At 43.1% G+C, this 20,477-nt stretch overlaps 1 protein-coding gene across 1 annotated transcript in view; it reads right to left on the reverse strand.

The window, feature by feature from the left end:
- Positions 1–20,477, reverse strand: part of LOC119650632 (eukaryotic initiation factor 4A) — a 29,219-nt gene extending 8,742 nt beyond the window's left edge. The window contains exons 1-2 of the mRNA XM_038053539.1: positions 20,321–20,477; positions 19,409–19,635 (exon numbers count right to left, since the gene is read on the reverse strand). Of these exons, the coding sequence (XP_037909467.1) occupies positions 19,409–19,635; positions 20,321–20,322 (229 nt within the window). The 5' untranslated portion in view covers positions 20,323–20,477. The remainder of the gene's footprint in view (positions 1–19,408; positions 19,636–20,320) is intronic.

Below are 20,477 nucleotides of genomic sequence, written 5' to 3' on the forward strand. Positions count from 1 at the left end.
AACAATGGAGCCAAGGAAAAAAGAGATCAGCGGAGATAACTCCAAGAAATCCCAAATCAGAATCCAAGGGTAACCAAGGATAACCCACAGTATGCCAAGGTTGAATGTAGGAGTCAGGAGGTAAGCTATTAGCTATGCTAACGCGGCAAAGGACATTCGACTGTCGAAACCATTTCCGGAGCAAAAACTCAATCGTGAGGAACAGAAAATCATTGAAGACCCCATCGTCATGAAGATTTATGAGAGATGAAATAAGGAACACGTGTTAAACGCCATACGATTATACTGGTAAACTACACGATGGAGGACACAGCGGACTGGCTTAGGATCATAGTCCCCAAGTTGTCAGGTTGGAAGGCAACGGAATTGTGACAACATGTGCTGTGGCAGTGTACGTTCCCAAAGCCGCAGCGTTAAAGATGGAGAAACTTCTGAGCCTCTAAACTGCTCAAAATAAAGATTTCCATTCGCGATTATTATCAAGGACCTTTAGAACAAAGCAGGAACGCAAAGGCAAACTCCTCACGACCGGGGTAGATGCTCGACCCCTGGAAGCAACTAAATGCCGTAGTTGTCTTATCAATTACAGATTTGACTGCATATCCCTGCATGTGCACAGAGAGAAACCAAGGAAGGACACTTCGGATGACACATCGATTAGAAAAGCAGCCTTCATTTATGCGAAAGAGCGATCTCCTGAGAATCTCTTTGTATTGGACAACTTTGGTCGGTGATTTTAGCGACGCACGAACCGAGAAAGTTCATGAAGAGTTGATCTGGCATACTAAAATGTGGAACCCACGATTACTTGGGGGGAATCAAAGCAGAGGATGCTTCCCTCATTCTCCCCTTCTCGTAAAATAGATACTCGATGACCATATTTGACGGTTTGCCTTGACTCAGAGCCATAACTTCGACCCCAGTTTGCCACTATCGGAATAGCCATCCGCTAACATCACCCGTAGATGACACTTGGCCACATCGCTGAAGGGTTTAAGAGTGCATGCCTGTTTCACTGTTTGTAGAGGTTGCTTGGTTTCCGAGTCGTCGCAAACTTTGCTGCTTTCGTTTTGTTGTTCAACCTAATCATGAGATCAGTTGTGCTTGAAGGCAGTAAATTTCGCTTTCTGCTGGTTTCCCAGGCGTTTGATGTTGAATTTCTCTACCATCACATGGTATTTAGCGATATCCTTTTCATCCCGATCGTCAACAGTACCAGCATATGTGCCGCAATCTTACTAAGAATATGTAAAACTCTCTGGTACTGGCCTTTGAGCAGGACTACAGTGGCCCTCTGCTTCCTCGGTGGCTGCCGACGTTCTTGTTCCTTGGGAGAACTCAATGTCAATGGTTTCAGGATAGGGAGTACTGTGGCTGAGACTCGCAAAGTTCAATTTGACGACAGTGACACCGACTATACTGCCCTCCAAGGCTACTGTCTCCTGGCTAAATGATTGTAGCTCGTCTTCCGATGATGCGTCTGACATGAACATCTCATCTTATATCGACGTTCATTTCTCGTTTTTGACGTTTGAGTCCATGTCTTAATCTCACGAGTAATCCGGCAAAATGTCCACCCTGACTAGACCGGCCATCAAAGTAAGAGTTTTGTTAGAAACTAAAGATGTCCAAGATATGCAGAGTGCTAGAGATGCTAGAGACCATTCATTGACCACGTAACCTTCGGGGTAAGCTATTTCACCTTGGCTTGGGTCCTGTTAGCACCTTTTCCAATGCAGGTGGATGGTCCGCAATCTTTTGTTCCGGAGTATTATCTGTCAGATCTGCTTCCCTTAAAATATGATCACCAGAGAAACAGATCCTTCTGTCGTGATCACTGAATGAATCGTGGAGAACATAGAGGCTGAAAGGGCAGAGTCAAGCAGGGAAGTGGATCTGCTTGTCAGTGAGGAGGAGAAACTGGACGATGTTCTATCTCTCAATGCGGGGAGCGGTACACAGGAAGTGTCATGTCGGAGGATGAGCATGATACTCTGACATTGGAGAAGAGCCCCAAGCAGTGAAGTCAACGATCACACAAAAGCTGCATCTGCAGTGATTGCAAGGATAATTTCCAAGGAAAACATTGGAATATTGGGTGCACCGAGGCAGATTCACGGTCTGCGAGGAGGAAGAAAACAGGTAACTTGGGGTTCTTCTTACGAAAAGACAAGAACTTGCATAATTGCTTGCCATGGAAGCTAAGAAACCGCATTATGTGCCTTTTTAGACATCGAAGGAGCGTTTGATGTTGTCAAACGCATCGCATACAGAGATACGAGGTACCGTGACCCAAAAGGTAGTGGGACCCAGCGATGCTTCAACTTCTTTAACCCGTCTGAAAAATATGTTTTCTCTGGGACAGTAAAATAGGCCTCCGTGGCGGTGATGGCCTCTTCATTGGACTCAAATTTGTGCCCGGTAAGTAACTTCTTAAAGTTTGGAAGCAAAGAGGAATCGCACTTGGACAAATCTCGAGAATACCGTGGATGGGGTAGCAGCTCATAACCCAATTCGACCAATTTGGCCGTGGCGACGGCGAAGGTGTGAGCAAGTGCGTTGTCATGGTGGAACAGCATTTTTTCCTTCGCCAAATGAGGCTTTTTCCTGCAATTCGACGTCAAATCGGCTAAATAATTCGGCATAGTAGAGCTCTGTGACTCTTTTGCCCTTCTATAGGTTGCCGATTCAGATCACACCTTGTGAAACCCAGAAAACGGTGACCGATAGGGAAGTCTTCGCCTTCTTCGGAACACATTCGCCGGCTGAAGTCCCCTTGGCCTCTGGTGTATCAGTGCATCCATGTTTCATCGACCGTCATCAGACGGCACAGCAACTCCTTCAGATTATTAAACAGCGTCAGATGCTGCTCTGAAGTGGTTTCACGAATCGAATTATCGACAGATATTGCTTTTTCCATTTTTTTAAAAACCGCGGACACACCCGCTTCTATAGTGGTCGTCTACGAGAATGTAATACACGATAATGGATTTCTCTTTCGATAACGATGGCCCAATGGCAGTCCTGGAGGTCCTTCTAGAATTAACTTCTCATTACCACATACAGATGCCGACAAAAAGGACGATCCTGAGATTGTTTGAAGGCGGGGATCTGGCTAAATCGAAAGAAGCTTGATATTTCAAATCACTGACACCAAGGGATATCATGACAACGAGATTTCATTTTGACTTGAAGTTTGACACATCTTTGTGTAACAGAGCAAACTAAAACAAGTCGGAATACCGGAAGCTCGCGCTTCGGGTATAAAGGTTTTGTGTTCATCTTATGTAAGAGACGCACATTTCTCTGTCCGTATATAGCTACAAATCCAACATAATCCTTCATATTTTTCCAAACTACGAGACATACGTACATATTAGAGCCATAGATATCACGCTCACCCTAAACAAACAAACTGCCTATTACCTGCTGTACACATATATGCACGTATCTAAATTTATCGTACCCATATTTCCGATTTACGTCTTATATCTATCTGAATTAGGCACTAGCCGCAAAGTTCATTAGCACGCATATATTATATACCTACATACACACATGTCTGGTTGACAAATAACTAAAAAACTAAAACAAAATAATTGTCTGCGACCCAATTCATAAGAATTCATTTCGTTGTGGTATTGACGAATTGATATGTGATGATGACGTCATGCGGGTTGTAGAGTGCACGAAATTCACAAAAAATTGTAAAGTTTCACCCCCAATAACTTTGTTAATAATAGTTGGATTTTCTTCAAACTTGACCAAACTGTGCATTATATTCTTCGTTACACTCATGCCAAATTTTGTATTTCTGGGATGAACATAAGGGGGGGTGCCGGGTAAATTTCTAAAATGTGGAAATATACTATTATTAACTTTATTTGTGCAGATATCGGAACCGGATATATTTTGAGGCCTAGATTTCGTAGAGATGCACCACTGTGATTTTTTCCAGATTTTTCGGTTGGATAGGTTCTGAGAACGAGACCTGTTACACTTTTTGTGGGTCATATTTTCAACCCTTACTCCCCTATGTTTCATCTAATATCAAATATTGAACCAGATTCGAAAAGTACTAATTGAGACCTTTCATTTGATACCCTACTTGGCTACATTCTGTGAAAAAAAAATTTGCACCCTCCATTCACATGTACGGAGAGCCCCCCCTTAAACTTAACGCAAGATGGCGCCTCTTACTGCATGTAAAGGGATCACGAGATTACATACTCTCACTAATTTTCGTGACAATCGGTGTAGCCGTTTCCGAATAAATTGGGTGTGACAGACAGACAGACAGACGGACAGACAGACACCGTCACCATTCTAATAAGGTTTTGTTTCACACAAAACCTTAAAAACGTACCTGTGACCTATGGTTTCAATCAGTAACTGATTACCTAGCACACTGACGGATCCCTCATAACAGAGGGTGCAAGCGCCGGAGTTACTGGCCCAAGGAAAACCTACGTTGAACCAATGGGTCAGCACACTAGCATACTCCAGGCGAAAATATACGCCATAGATAGATGTGCCACCTTCAACCACCGAAGGAATAGCGGGCAGAACATTACTATTCTGACCAACAGCCAAGCGGCCATCAGGGCACTTAAGTCCAATCAGGTGACCTCTAGGCAGATATGGAATGCTCTAATAGACTGAATACGCTTGGCTCGCATAATAAGGTCCGGATAATTTGGGTTCCAGATCACAATGGGGCCAACCTACCAGGAATGGAGCAGCCCAGGTTGCTCACCGGGGGATACGAGTCCAAATGTTCGAAGGGTTGTTTAAATTTCACTAAGAAGATTATATAAAAATTCTGCGAGGAGAGTGACGAAGTCTCCACATACATGGCACTTGCTCAAACTAGGTTGAGGCACTTGGGAGAACACGGTCATTGGCTTGGTTCACTTACTACAGTTAAAAGGTGCAGTATAACCAGTTTAGGGGCTCAATAGTTCTTCTTATACGCAGTGGAACTTCCCTTGACAGTTTTATATTTCTGAATGTATTCAAAAGATAATGCAAGGGAACTTCCCCAAAGCTCCCCAAAATCATCCCCGGATAAACGCAATCGTTATCAAATTTGATATTATTAATTCACTTCCCTTTTCCCCAGAATAATACAGCCAGTCTAAGAAACGCTGTGATTCAGAGTTATAAAATACTCAGTCTTATAAAAATACCCAGAGGAAACACTTGAACAAAAATGTCTGCGATAGCTGAAAAACATGTGATAGTTCTTCAACTTATCAGTGCTCCTTATCATTTATTTATTGCGTATTACGACTGTATTGCTAAATGGCGAATCTTTTTTAACAGATGAGCATAGGCATTTGTATGGTATTATTTCTCACGTCATTGAATTTTTCTGATGTATGAGGCAAATCCTTACCAAAACTAACTTCAATCATCACGTTAACATGCTGCTCTCAATTCCCATTAATACTAAATCGATTATTTATAGCAGAATCGTATGATTTGCTGATTCGTTGAGATAACAGAAAGTAAATCCAGGGTATCATATCATTTTATATTGCTCAAAGCTAGAATTGATGGAATAATGTAATAAAAATGCATTGATTGATCAGCATTTCGGAATGCATGCTGCGATCGAATCATGATCAAAAACAATATTACGCGATTCATATGAATAGACGTTGCGGTTAGTAGTAATGGACTTGCTTTCAATCTGACGACTCATGGAAAATTTCGAACATAAGCGAATAAATGAGCGAAATCTACGTGTTTATGGTTAGCGTTATCAACAATTTGTGCACTTTGATTTCGTCAGACTAAATATTTGGTGAGAAAGGACAGACTTTATTATGATGAGTTGTTTGAGCATTTAAAGTCGAAGCGTAGTGTAAATAATGGGGCATTGTGAGTTACTGTAGGATCGTAGTACATAAGAATACAGAATCGATATTTCGGTATTGTTAGCTGTCGGTGTTTTTACCTGAAATCAACGCAACCCAGTTAATTCCAACCTCTCAGCAGAAAAAACTTTAGCCACTAAGGAGAAGCTGACTACAGCCCGAATCCTGCCTGTCAGAACTTTCTCCTTCACCTTTCCCTTCAGGAAGAGCGCAAGAACGAGAAGCTGGTGATGTGGACGATACTGGTTTAACGCCGGTATGTGAAAATGGAGATAAGGGGTCCCGGCACCATGAAACCGGGAAGGCTCCCAACCAGCGGCAGAGGGAAGCACTACGGAAGGTCAATCATCTTGGGAATGAAGACATGGACGTGGTTGCCATGGTAATGCCATGCGAAATCGGACACAAGGACGGCGGCAGATGAGGACAAACTGGTAACCCCGGTGAACTCACATTGGACGCACCAGACTCTTTTGTCAGCGATAATGCGCACAAGAAGCGTAAGACCAACACATCTATGATCAGCAACGCTTTATTGTGCTCCGCACAAGGGCCTACATCTACCATTCTTATCGGGACTTGGACCGGTGTGTCGGGAGGTGATCAAATCATCGAGAAACTCAACGAAGCTGGTCCCTCCAACAGGAATACGGACACGAAGGCGAAAAAGAAGAGGACGTATGCGCAAACTGCAGCTTCATTTCTGTCCGCTGCGTTTCCTCCAAGGATATTCTGGATCCTGGAACAAAGCCAAGAATCAAAAATCAGAATTTCGCCTTGGACTCCTCGATTTAGAGTGCGATGACGAGGCTACCTTAAAGTGTTTCCAACCGATAACCCTTGCTCTGAGTTCTGGCGGTCGGCCCATACAGCATGGTCAAATTAACCTGTAGCATGTCAAAGCCTCCTCCTATCTGATGGTAGCGAAGCTGACAAAGCTTCAGGACTGCCCTTATATTTTCCTGCTGCAGAAGCCATGGATTCGATTTAATAAATAAAATCTATGGCATTGGATCAGTTATGGAGGCTAGGATTTTTTGCGATGAAAGATCCATGAGACCGAAAGCTTGTGTTCTGATGTCAAGACAGTTAGAAGCAACTATGCTGAGACAGTTTTGTTCCCAGGACAAATTCAATGAATTTCTTGGCAACAAAGTAAAACTCTCTACACTGCTAAGAACTCAGAAGAACTAAGAATGTTAAAGCGGTAAAACGGTTCCATGGTGAAACTGAGAACTACAAAGACTCAGGACATAAACTAAACGACTTCAGAGTCGTGCTTGTAAAAGCAGTTTTGCGAAACTCACGGCGTGACCGTGTGAATATTGTGAGAAAAATTGAGAAGAATCGGTGCAAAACTAAGAAAGATACAGCAGTTCTAGTAACCACGTCTATATATAACTCAGCACGGGCACGTGTTGTTCCAATAGCAAAAAGTCGCAGCTGTTAACGCATTGGATTCGTTCAAACGCACAGATAGGGCTCATCCCAAGGATGTTTTGAATGACATCAGGTCTTTCTATGAAGAATTGAGCAAAGACGACCTCCTGGAGAGTTGAGTTGAGAGTTCGAGCCAACTTATTTGGAAAAACTCACCAAATCACAAGCAAAGCGGAACCTCTGTCATCGTTGAGTTTGCAGCTTATGTGCCACCATCGGCTCACTACTATGTGAACTGAAAAATTTTATAATACACGGCCAAGCCTATGCTGATGAAGTGGCTATGCCAGCTGTTGAACGGGATATCGAAACCGTGAAATATACAACGCGCCGTTGATTTGATTCGACAGTTTGTTCCTCAGGTATGGACTTCCAATAAATCCACATAAAACCACGCTGGTATTGCCTTCTAAAGGTGAACCCTTCAATTCTCCGAAGTTGTAAAATATCTGAGAAACTAGACTAAGAAATTTCTTTTGAACAAACATGTATAGGAGATGAAAGGAGCTCTCACAGTATATGGGCTATGCAGACAGAGCTTTGCTAGGACATGGGGATTTAGACCTAAAATAGTGTTGTGGATATACGTTGCTATTATTAGGCAGATGTTTGCTTATGCTCCGCACTATGATGGATTAAGTTTAAGGTGAAATGTAGAGAACACTGGGAAGTCCTAGAAGAATGCGTGGCGGGAAATTCTGAAGTCTTTTACACCAATGATAGAACAGGGTCCCGGAGTCGGGGTCTACCTCTTGAGTATGTAACGATGTCTACCGCTCATGGTTCTACATTACAGTACTCAAGCATTTGAAAGAAAACAACTGTTTAGCCAAGAAAAAAGGCTCGCAAGGAGCTGGAAAAGATCCAGAATGAATGGCTTGTTGAAAACCTTCCAGCGGCGGTTCCGCTAGAAAACGAGATTTCTGCTAAAAGTGAAGAAAAACCCAATTCACTGCAAGCTATGTTTCAAGAAGATGTAGAGAAAGTAACGTACACAAAGGGTCGAAAAAGGCAACAAGAAAAGATTTTTCGGGAGCGCCACGTCCGCTCTGATCGACACATGGAGCAAGGAGGAAGTATAATGCGCCGGCCTCGTGTCAGGCCGCCAGAAGTGTCGGCGGCGGAGGCGTTTTTACTGCCGGCAATGCAGTCGTGGTTCCCGTCTCCGCTGTGCCGCTAGATCACTTCACAACCAGCTCAAAAAGGGGTGTGTGTGTGCAGCGGAGGAACCCGGGACATGATCCCGCCAATGGTGTTACTGGGGGAATCTGACGTTTCATGGACGCTTTTTTTGGAACGTCCCCCGGTTCGGCGAAGACTTTCACATCACAGCACTCCATTGTAAGCATTGTAAGCACTATTTCAAAGAAAGCAGTAGTCTCGTCAGAATTGAACGGCTCGCAAGAAGCTAGGGAAGACACGGGATAAATTGTTTGCCGCCAGAAAATTAGAGTCCTACAAAAAATGAAGAAAAACCCAATTCACCACAAGCAATGTTCCAGGAAGAAGACGTAGAAGAAGTAAACCACACAAAAGATAGAAAAAGGCAACAAGAAAATTTTTTTTCAAGAGTGCCACGCCCGCTCTGATCGATGCTTGGAGCAAGGAGAAAGTACAATACGCCGGCCTCGTGCCAGAAGTGTCGGCGGCGGAGGCGTTCTCAGACCGGCAATGCAGTCGCGGTTCCCATCTCCGCTGTGCCGCCACATCACTCCGCACTCAGCTTAAAAAGGGGTGGGTGGGTGTGTGCAGCGGACAAACTCGGGACGTGATCCCGCCAATGGTGTTACTGGGCGAATATGACGTTTCATAAACGCTGGAGATGACGCAGGATAAATGACTTGCCGAAAACCTTTCAGTGATTCCGCCAGAAAATGAGGCTCCTGTGAAAAATGAGGAAAAACCCAATTCACCACAAGCAATGTTCCAAGAAGAAGACGTAGAAGAAGTAAACCACACAAAAGATAGAAAAAGGCAACAAGAAAAAACTTTTCGAGAGTGCCACGCGCCACTCTGGTCGGCGGTCGGAACAAGGAGGAAGTGTAATACGTCGGCTTCGTGCCAAGCCGCCAGATGTGTCCGCGGAGGCGTTTTTACTGCCGGCAATGCAGTCGTGGTTGCCGTCCCCGCTGTACCGCCACATCATTTCGCCCCAAGCTTAAAAGGGGAAGGGGGAAGGGAGATCAGCGGAGGAACCCAGGACGTGATCCCGCCAATGGCGTTACCGGGCGAATCTGACGTTTTGGGGACGATTTTTTGGAACGTCGCTCGGTTGGGCGAAGGCTTTCACATCATAGCACTCCAGTATTGTAAACACTGAAGTATTTTAAAGAAAGACGTAGTCTCGCCAGGAACGAAGGGCTCGCCGGTAGCTAGAGAAGACACGGGATAAATGGCTTGGCGAAAACCCTCCAGCGGTTCTGCTAGAAAAAGCGAGTCCTGCGAACAGTGAAGAAAAACCGAATTCACTGCAAGCCATGTTCCAAGAAGAAGACATAGAAGAAGTAAATAACACAAAGAATCGAAAAAGGCAACAAGAAAAAAATTTCTGGAAAGTGCCACTCTGATCGGCGGTTACACAAGTGTGTAGTGTGCCAGGCCGCCAGATGTGCCCACGGAGGCGTTTTTACTGCCGGCAATGCAGTCGGTGGTTCACTTCTCTGCTGTGCCGTTGCAAGTAAAAACCAGAAGTGAGCTTTTCCCTTGGGACAATATACCACCGTTTTTAAGGCTGATGTGTATGGGATTCTAAGGGATTGACGAGCGATTGAAGGGCAGGCATACCACAATCTTTGATCACATCGAAAATCCTAGGAATGTAGAAACCGGTTGAACTCTATTCCTAGATTCAATACAATGGAACTCCTCTTCTATCTGGTGGTTGATGCTGATTAACACTACTCCAGTTGCAGCGGGTAGCATCGTATCCACTAACGAAAATCCTGCGATACTTAAACGAATCTAGAATATTTCGTTAGGCAGGAAGTCGAATACGATGGGTCACCACGGTTTAAGTGCTCAGAGGCTACGCTTCTCCCTCATACACGCCTCACACAACCGCATATTTACCAATAAATTATCAGCGACGAAGAATTAAAATATTGTCTAGATTTATACCAGAAACCATTGTTAAGCTTTATTGTGTCCCTTTACATTACGAATTCGCATGTCTGAATGTCATAACATTCGTCACCTATCGTGCTCACTGAGGAATACATGAAACCTCTATAAAGTCAAATACAATTGAAGTAGAGCAACGATATCAGACAACATTAATCGGGGTAGGGCACAGAAGAGTATTTTAAGTACTGCATAAAATAAATTGAGTTAAGTGCAAAGGATTTTATCATGAAATTCTAGACGCTGAATAGTGAATTGTGTTGAATGTGGTGGTCTTGGCAATATTTGAAGGTTAACTACAGAGATGAACAGAATATTCCCATGAACTAGGACGTAAAATTGCAAATCATTCGCAAATTCTCATAATTTCTCTCGAATTCACAAGCAATTTACCAAATTTCACGAATGGCAATGACAATGAAATTATTCGGCAGCAATAAATCGTAAGGTCATTAATTGTTCGGCTTTGAAAACGTAAAAATTCATTCAGAAATATTTCAGTCGATTACTGTTCCATATTTCCATTTAAGCCATTACAAAGGTAAACCACTACAAATCCGCAAAGAGAAAGAGAGAGATTTCTCCTAACCTGAGTCATAGACAACCGGTTAATTGAATGGAAAACATTACAATGAATCAGAGGTTGGAAAACATTGAAAAACATTTTATTAAGGTCAAACAACAGCATATGAAGCGAATCATCCAACTTTGTAATGAACGAAATTGCATATGTAAGCGTGGAAGATTCGAGAATGCGTTGAATGAAAATTGAAATTGGGACTCAAATTTGCAACTGATGCACACGAACTCATTGAATGAATTTCCACGTTTTTGAATATTTTTTTACACCAGCACAAAGAGCGATCTTTGTCGAAGATCAGCCATAACAAGTCTCTCAAAAATGCACGATTATGTGGCCTCTAGATTTTTTATGAAAATTCAACAAAAATTCTTAGCCAACTTCTTCCGCAGAATGGAAATTTCTACAAAGTTCGCACAATAAAGCAAGATTTCCACCAATCATACTTAATCATCAGCAGCAACCGCGATAATGAGAAAAGAGTTGGCGTTTAGCCATTCATATAAAAACGATTAAATATGATACGAAAAAGTGAAAGAAAGAAAAAAATCCCAACGTGATAACGTCACCACGCAATTGACTCATTTGCTGATACGTTGCGCAAGCTTTTCCAATCTTCACCTTCCCCGCGGTGTGCATTCAAGCACGTTTTCCTTTATGGAAACAGAATAATTTGGCGGTGATGCGACGTCAAAAAATTTGAACATTTTGAACGTTTTACTAATGGGTTCGTTGTTGTCTTTGTTGTGTATAATCGATGTTAATGACTTACATTGGGATGGTGACGTCATTGTGGGATTCTTCAGGTGAAATGTTATAAATCGGAGAAATGAAAGAATGCAACGTTTTCGGTAGCGAATCCATTGGGGGACAGACGCATTAATCTTATCTAGTTGGGCACGTGTCGGCTAGCGTTTGATATTGAAATAAAGTGTGTTGCGTTGGCGATTGAAGTAGAATTATTTGTTAATATTTGGATAAGCCTGGGATTGTCATTATCACATGATTTAGTTGCAGTTGATGTAGTATAAAAAGAACTGAGGCTGACGACCAGACATTTCCACTTCGTTTTAGAGAAAATGAAAGGTCTTACTACGCCTTACTAGCCATCGTTAGCTTCGAACGTAACAACTCCAAACATAATGCAGTCACGTGAGCTGCTCTGTTTCTATTGAGCACGACAGTCGTAGCGAGAGTGAGATGCTATATCCTCACCTACTAGAGAAGGGCCGGCAATCTCTTCAGGGAATACCTTTTTGCCGCGCCACCAGAACAGCCTCAAACCGAACGGATTCAATGGCACCGACTTGAGCAACGGAATAAAGAAATAGAATCCGAGCTCTGCGAGAACTTCACAAAAAAATTTCAGGACACAACATCAACATCCTGACAATCAAAAAGACGAAACGGTTCAGATGCTAGCTTGTCACCATACGTTCGCACAAAGTATTCACAAGCGGAAAAGAATCGGGAAGCAGGAAATTTTGAAATTTGAAATTTATCGTGGACAACTAATTCAAAGAACGAGTCGTTGGCTTTAAAGCAATAAATGAACGACTGTGTGCGATCCGTATCAAAACAAAATTGTTTAAGAGACGACGCGGTCAAACACGTTTGACAATACCCTGGAACGAGTTTATGGCGCACTGCCTTCAAACGACATAAAAATAATACTAGGGGAGATCAACGCCCAGGTTGGATAAGAGCATTCTTATCGAGGAACAACTGGAAGAGATAGCCTCCATTGATTTCGCTAACAATAAAACTATGGCGGTAAGCTCTACCTGCTTCCCACATCACGTCATTCACAAAAGGACATGGGTATCACCAGATGGTCGAACATTCAATCAAAGTGACCATGTTCTTATCGACGCTTCGATCGTGCTGCTCCCAGGGCAGAGGTGGGGCAGCGTCTGACGACTTACCTCTGCACTGGTAAGAAACCGTAAAACCTAACATTTTTATAGCAAAGGATGGTAATGAAAAGGACGAAGTTCAGCTACGAATAATAATGGCCAACAATTCATACTACTCAGTGAAAAATAAAAGGGGTCAAAAAAAAAATAAGCTCCGAATCTACAAGACCATAGTACGATCTGTGCTAGTGTGCAGTAGTGAAGCGTGGACTGTAACCCAGGCATTAGAGAAGTCCATCGCGACATTCGAACGTAAAGTTCTACGTCGAATACTTGGGCTGGATTTGACTGACGAATTATATACAACCATGAGTTGTGCCCGCTCTTTGACGACCCAGCCGCATCGGTGCTGGTAAAACTACGAAAATTGCAGTGGACCGGTCACGTAGAACGGACGGACGAGCGAATACCTAACAGGATATTTGAAGGCACACCCGAAGGACGCCGCACGGTGGAAAAGCCCCGCAAACGGTGGATTCAGTGGGCGAGGCCAGTAACAAGCTGCTGAAATTTCCAAACAGGAGGACGCGACCAAAGGATCGAAATGGTTGGAAGGAATCTATCCTGGAGATCAAAGGCCATTTTGGCCTGTCCCGCCATTGAAGAAGAACAATGCAATATGATTTTCTGATTTTAGATGGAGAAAGATTTCCATAATTTAATTCTCTCTACGACTTTTACTTCAGCATAGCGCAAATCCTGGAAATAAGGTTCAACACTAGTATTATATCAAGTAATTTCCTTTGAAAGCCCAATGATTGGCGGAGTAGAACGCTAGCCTTTCAATCTCGTTGTCCTGTATTTAAATCACATTGTCATGGACATCTATGGTAGTGTTTGTGCTTATCCCGCTGCTGAGCTTATTGCTTGCACAGCATAAAGTGCGATTCACGAACAGAAAGCCTACCTGTGTAAACTGGAGATTTGGCACATTGTTTCTTGTAATCTGCTGTTTAGAAGTGACGATAACCATACAATGGAATCTCAAACAGGACAACATCGTGAAATTGGCCTTTTTTGGTCACCGTGATGTCATTTACAATAGAGAAGATGGTATAGCTACCAGGATCGCTTATTGACACAAAAACTTAAAAAGTAACACTTTCGATCTAAACAACGCGTTTTGACGTGATCTATCCTGCAACTTGGACGAGATCCTCTTAATATATCTCTGAAGAGAGATGACCATTTCGTTTGGTTCTTTTCGCCAATTCCCATATTATATTTGGAAAAAATATCTGCCACCATCGATAGATGTAAATATATCTTTCATTTTACAAGTGTGAGGAATTAAATTAATACAAATCTTTGCCATATTATTACGTAATTTATTTACGGTGTCAGCGTAAAAGTTATAGAGACGATGCAGTGGGGAGAGTGTAGTTAATGTGTAATTAGTCCTGAAGTTTCTTGCCGCGATCTATGACGTCACACACAATGGCGCGGGCTTTTCAGTGCGTGTGAATTTGATTGAATTTTAAAATGCTGATAATTAAAAAAAAAAGTTTTAACGATTTTGTTAGATCGCACCATCGAAATGATTTCCGCCATTAGTGGAAACAAGGTAAGCAGTTTAATCTCCAAGCTTATTTTTGTTACCAGTTATGTATTCTGCGTTCACAAAGTGGTTTTGTTATATGTGCGTGCGACACATCCTTTAATTTTTCTGCGATTTTATCGAAGAATAACTACCACTTTCCATAGTTGTAATAATGTACAGGAAATTTAGGGGTTCTTCTCCCTGTGACACGCCTACATAGTAGGATAATAAATAAAAAGAGAAACAGACAATTTCTTTTTAGGGATTGGGGAGTCCTAAGTCCGCATCCATTTAATGTCGGACCCGACCAAATGGAGAGCAACTTGCTCCCACTCTTTATGGTCCACTAAAAAGAAATTGTCTAACTTCAGCCAAGTTTTGGTCCGAACTATGGGCGGATTTACACTGAATATAATTCTTACCCGTGTTTTGTTTTATGAATTATAAAAGGGAACGTACAACACCTGCGAGCCGCTTCGGTCACGCTGATCCCAGGACAGAGGTGAGGCAGCGTCTGAGGGTTTGTCTCTGCTCTGGTAAGAAACCCTAGCCGTCTTGTTCCTCTTTTCGTGGATTACTTGTTTTTGGCTTGTCAATATATGGTTGCCATAAACCCATACATTACGCATAGAACATCTATCACTAAGTGCTTTAAATCGTCCCACAATTTTCTGAGAAAATTGCACTATTCTTCCTATGTTCTACGACAAGTAGCTCTAGGGCGTAAGTGATCAATGCAATTGTTGCTCTTTCTCAATGTGTTCAATATCAATTACCATTTCCGGCTTTTCACCAACTCGTCTACAGGAATCTGGCCCGTACGATGATGAAATCCTTCATTTGTTTTCGTTTCATACAAAAGTACCCGATGACGCGCTACAGACAAAATTGATAGAAACTTAGAGCTTCCGAATAGCAGTGCCGATCACTTCTCATGTACTACTCCCACATAACAACATAGAAGATTGCAGCGGAACAGTCTCAAATGAATGTTGCTGCTGAGATAGTTCCATTTGGAAATTTTGGAAAATCCAAGGCGAATTTTGCGCGCGGCAAAGAAACTCGGTACCGTCGTCAGCAGAAACAAACGATTTCGAAATTCCCGGCATTAGAGCAAATAGGAAGGGCACAATGACTTGTCAAAGTGAGAGCTTTAATCGCAGTGGTATTTATTTTCAATCTGATTATTCTTGACTTCTTCGCCCATTGAACCACTCTACATCTTCGAAACAAAGCAGAATGAAGGAATGTAACTCTGGCAGACTTCGCTTTGGATTTCAAATTCCTTATATTCTGTTCTTTGGCCCGCTCAGAAGTGGGATCGACTCCTCTTGGTCGTTTTCGCCATTTAACTCTATCAAAGGCCTGATCTGGATGGATCCGAGAAGCTCTCAAGTGTTCATCCAACTTATTCGCTCCGATAAAAACAAGTTTCTCCGGAATAATCTGCCTGAGTAGAGCATTCCATCCACGCTGCTTGTTCATGCTGCCAAACGTCTTCTCGAAATTGATGAAGAGCACATGGAGCGAGGATGTATACTCCGCACACCACTCCACAATGATCTGAAGAATGTTAATGTGATAAATGAAAGAGGATCTATAGCGAAAACCAACCAGTCCGCTCCCTCTCAATCACACTGCTTGAGTGTTCCATAATTTTGGCTAGTATCTCCCCAACAACTGGAACCCCTCAAATACTCCTCTAATTGTCGCAATCAAAACTGAAGCCCTTCTTCGAAATCTTAAGGACTACCCTTCTTTCACTCATTGGAAAAAGTCTGAATTTTCCAGAGTTTACCACATGTACGCGTTGATGGGAAAGATAATTTCATTTCAGTCTGAGGGAGCGGTCCCCTGTCCACATGTTGCGGCAGCTTGGTCACAAGAGGTGGAACTTCACTGAATATACAGATGACTACGTTTTCGTCCAGGCAAAAACCACTCATCACCAGGTGCTGTTGTCCTAAAAATCTGTTCGCTCTCTTATATCAATCTGCAGATGTCCTGGATGCGAATTAAGTCCATAGGAAAAACTGCCTAAATTTCTGGGCTAAACCGGCCGAAACTTCGATCACGCTGCCTCTAGAGCAAAGGTAGCTTCTGACGAGTTGCATCTGCCCTGGTCGAAACCGTAGTCATTTGTATATTTTCGAACTTTGGATGTAAATTCAAGAAGACGGCTCATGGACCACAAAACTAGAAGAAAGTTCCTTTCCAATTGGCCCGGTCCACCGTTGAATGGAAGGCGAACCCAGGGCTCCCTCACTTCCAAACAAAAATTACTGCACTGGATCTTGTACGGTCTAGAATCATGTGAAGTACTCCTTCCATCTCTTCAACTGATCATCATCGTAAAAGGGAAGCTTATTGTTAGCGTCCCTCACATGAATATCGAAAGGTTTACGACCCTTTTCAAGCTATTTCATATCACAGTATATACTGTAGCGAAATCATTGCTATTCGTGGCAGTTTCCGCCTCCCCCACTAAAGCGCGAAATACTTTTTTGAGACCGCACACGCTACCCTGCTGCTACTTTTTGTACTTTTTCCCTGTAACGGAGCTCCAATGCGTTGCATTCACCTCTGCCCGCAGCCATTAACATAGTTCTCAACTACTTATGTTTATCAATACGCCATCATGTCTCCGCACTGAGGTTTTGTGACGTATTTTTGGGGATTGTTGTCGCCAAACTTCATCCGCACCAGAGATAAAGGAACTTTTGATGGCAACTCCGTGCTCATTAAACCGACCCCCAGCGAGCAGACGCATTAGCGACATGCGAGCGAAAGTATGCGGCCTCAAATGATGGCATCCCCTCCCCAAACTGATCGCGATATGGGCAAATTATTGACCAAATGTTCGTTGCCGATCAGTCGAAATCTAATTGATCTTGTACGAACTTTTGTGCCCGAAACAGTGTACCGGCGGTAAGTTTCCGAGGTCTGCAAACATTCCATCGTTGTTGTTTCGCCAAGACTATGACAAATAATTGCACACCTGACCCCAATGAATTCTCAGAGCACACTTTGGCATTCAGGTCACTCATCACGATTTCAATCTCATCTTTAAGAAGCCTCTCGTGAATTCCCTTACCAGTAGACAACCGCAATTTAGTCTATGAATGTCTACTATTCGTTATAATTCCTCGACTCCTTTCGCGGAATGTACTCCGAGTATGCTGGTCTGATTCTATTCCACAGGCTTGACACTCTTACGCGATGTGATGGGAAGACAAAAGTGATAGTTGATAAACAACACATTGAGCGGCGACAATTGCATTACGGGCTATGCCATGCAGTGGAATCTACCTTCCGAAGATGGCCGATGAGTCGTCGCTCCAAAGACGGTAGACGGCGTAGAATGGTAGAGGACGCGAGCGAGCATCTCGGAAAGTCATGGGGGAGCTGAAGTGCATTTCAGGTAACCTGGTAAGGTGAGTCCTGCTTAGACTAGGCAGATTTTTAAGACAATATGTGAAAGCTTGTTCATGCTGAAAAAAACTTCCAAATGAAAGTTTAAGCCACACTTTTAAATAAACTCAACAAAATGCAGGAACTATAAAACCTTTTTAGTGTAAAATAGCGGACTGGAGTCATGAATAGTAGCGGAGAAAGCACTCTCGTTGGCAAGAAGTTTTTCAATTTTAACGTATTCGCTGATAAACAATATTGTCACGCAACAATCACGCGTGGCGCTTAGGCTTGCGTGACCCTTCGCATGGAAAATATACACAGGTTACAATATTTATATAAAATTGTTGTAAACGTCCTGAAAATGAACGGAAACTTGTTATTTCGAGCTCGATCTCAACTTGAAATTGTTTGCACTCAGCTTGGAGTGTCTAGATAACAGTTCATGACGCATCTGTGGACAAATCCGGGGAAATCCCACTGCCAGGGGGAATCACAGTTCACTCATTTTTGTGCGAATATCGGAAAAACTCGTTTGTACTTTTTGGAATGATGAAACAAAAGAAATATTGCATCAAGCCAGCATTCAATTGTCCTCCGCTTGCTTGCAGCTTAAAATATGTCCCATGTTCAACGGAAAATTTTTTTTTAAGAAGAATCTCCCAATTACTATCTTCGCCAGCATCAATCACCAAATTCCAGTAAAGATACTTGAAAACTTCCCCCCGATACGCTTCGCCGAAACATCCGGCGACACCATTTTGTTTACGTTCATATTTCTACGGACATTTGCCTTGGCGCAGAGTTGCACGGTTGCATGGGAAAGCATTTTGAAAGCGCTCAACAACGTGCAGTGTCCATATCTCAAATCGATAAATTATCACGAGGACTTATCAAGACATTTTATTTCGTTTTGTTCTCTATAATGATTTCCATACCGGCGTGATGCGTCACGCCATGCTTTCCCCCGTGTAAATTAAGCATTCCCTCGTTGAAATCGCCGGAAGACGGTAGTAAAAATGCGTTGTTTCGCGCGATAGAAAATTGTGACCAGTCATGGTAAAGCAAAAAAGAATTTGAACAACTTGGCTCGGCTCCAAGACTTCATCTTCGCAGCGCTCAGAAGGCCGAGCGGTAAACAAAGTGGCGAAATGGCACACACTCACCGATGACACGTTCTGCCCATGAGATAAGAATGTAAACAGAGATCCATTTTTCCGTCCCGGAGACGTTCCGAGGATCAATAATTCACTTGGCCTCCATGAAATTTGTGTTGCATTTTTTGGAACTATTCTCGTGGTTCGAGTTAACGCCAGGACCATGCAAATGAAAGGTCGTTCCGTAGCGCGCCTCACTGCTCATGCGTGCCATTTTACGTTCACACGCCAACGGCAAGGATAAATTTGGAAGCGAACGCTGCACGTAAGTGCGTGCAGCCGGCCTTCCGTGGGCTTAAGGACTTGTACCCGTGCACTTACACTAGAATCCCCGCCTTACAACTAAATTCCAATCAACTTACCTGACTGAGCCTGGGCGATTACATCGTGACCTTTCACACAAGGCATAATAGCACGTTGCTGAATGGCGGACGGTTTTTCAAAACCATAACCATAAATGCCACGAAGGAGCTCCTCCTTAAGATTCATATCATCGAAGTTATCGTAAACTTCGTCCCAATTCGATTGAATAACTCCCTCAGGTTCCATACCTGCTGGCCCCTCGTAAGATTCATCTCTTCTATCATCCCTGTGGGCGAAAATATCGTTTTGCGATTAAACTCAAGCCAAATGACCAAAACTCTCTGCCGGGCCGGAGACGACCCGGTGCAGCCTATCGAAATCAAGATGAAAAGTCGCCGCTCAGGGCCAGTGGCCACACGTACGGAATTACGTGCACCGCATCGAAAGTGCAGTGCGAAACGCCAGCTATCCCACGGCCGCGAAAAACGCGTTCGTACCCGTTCAAATTCTTGACCCTGATCGGAATTCACGCCAACCGACATTTCACTGACACCGAATTCCCTCCGTGTGCAGCAGAAAAACCAAATCCGACAATGACGTGAACGAATCGCAGCAATCGCCCAGCACAATTGTGGCATCAAAAACAAAACTGTGCTCGTTCTTGTCACAGTCTAGGAATCGGCCCTAAAATATCCACAATTCCCGACGTGAATCAATAAATTATACCCGGCAAGTTGCGGCAAATGAGAAATTTTCCCCATCATTGCGCCGCTCCGACATCTGCCGTTCCATACAAAAGTTCCGACTTTGGCCGCCACGAAATTGCCCTTGTAAATGCGAAAATTTCACACACATTTTTCTCCGATATTCCACATAATTCACCAGAAATTACACATATCAATCGATCCGCGGACTTTTCATCTTTATTTCAATGCTGAATTTAGGAAATTTTGTGTAGAATTTATACGAACATTTCACAAAATTAATTTGGCACTTTTGACACACGTGCTGATTCTGATTTTAAAAAACCAAGCGAAGGACTCCATCTTGATCGAATCTGACTCACTTCGAATGTTCGTCGGTTTTCGAATTTCGAAAGTTGAGCTCAGATGTGTGCAGATTCTGGGC

The sequence above is a fragment of the Hermetia illucens genome, chromosome 3 (genome assembly GCF_905115235.1).
Source record: "Hermetia illucens chromosome 3, iHerIll2.2.curated.20191125, whole genome shotgun sequence".
NCBI lineage: Eukaryota > Metazoa > Arthropoda > Insecta > Diptera > Stratiomyidae > Hermetia > Hermetia illucens.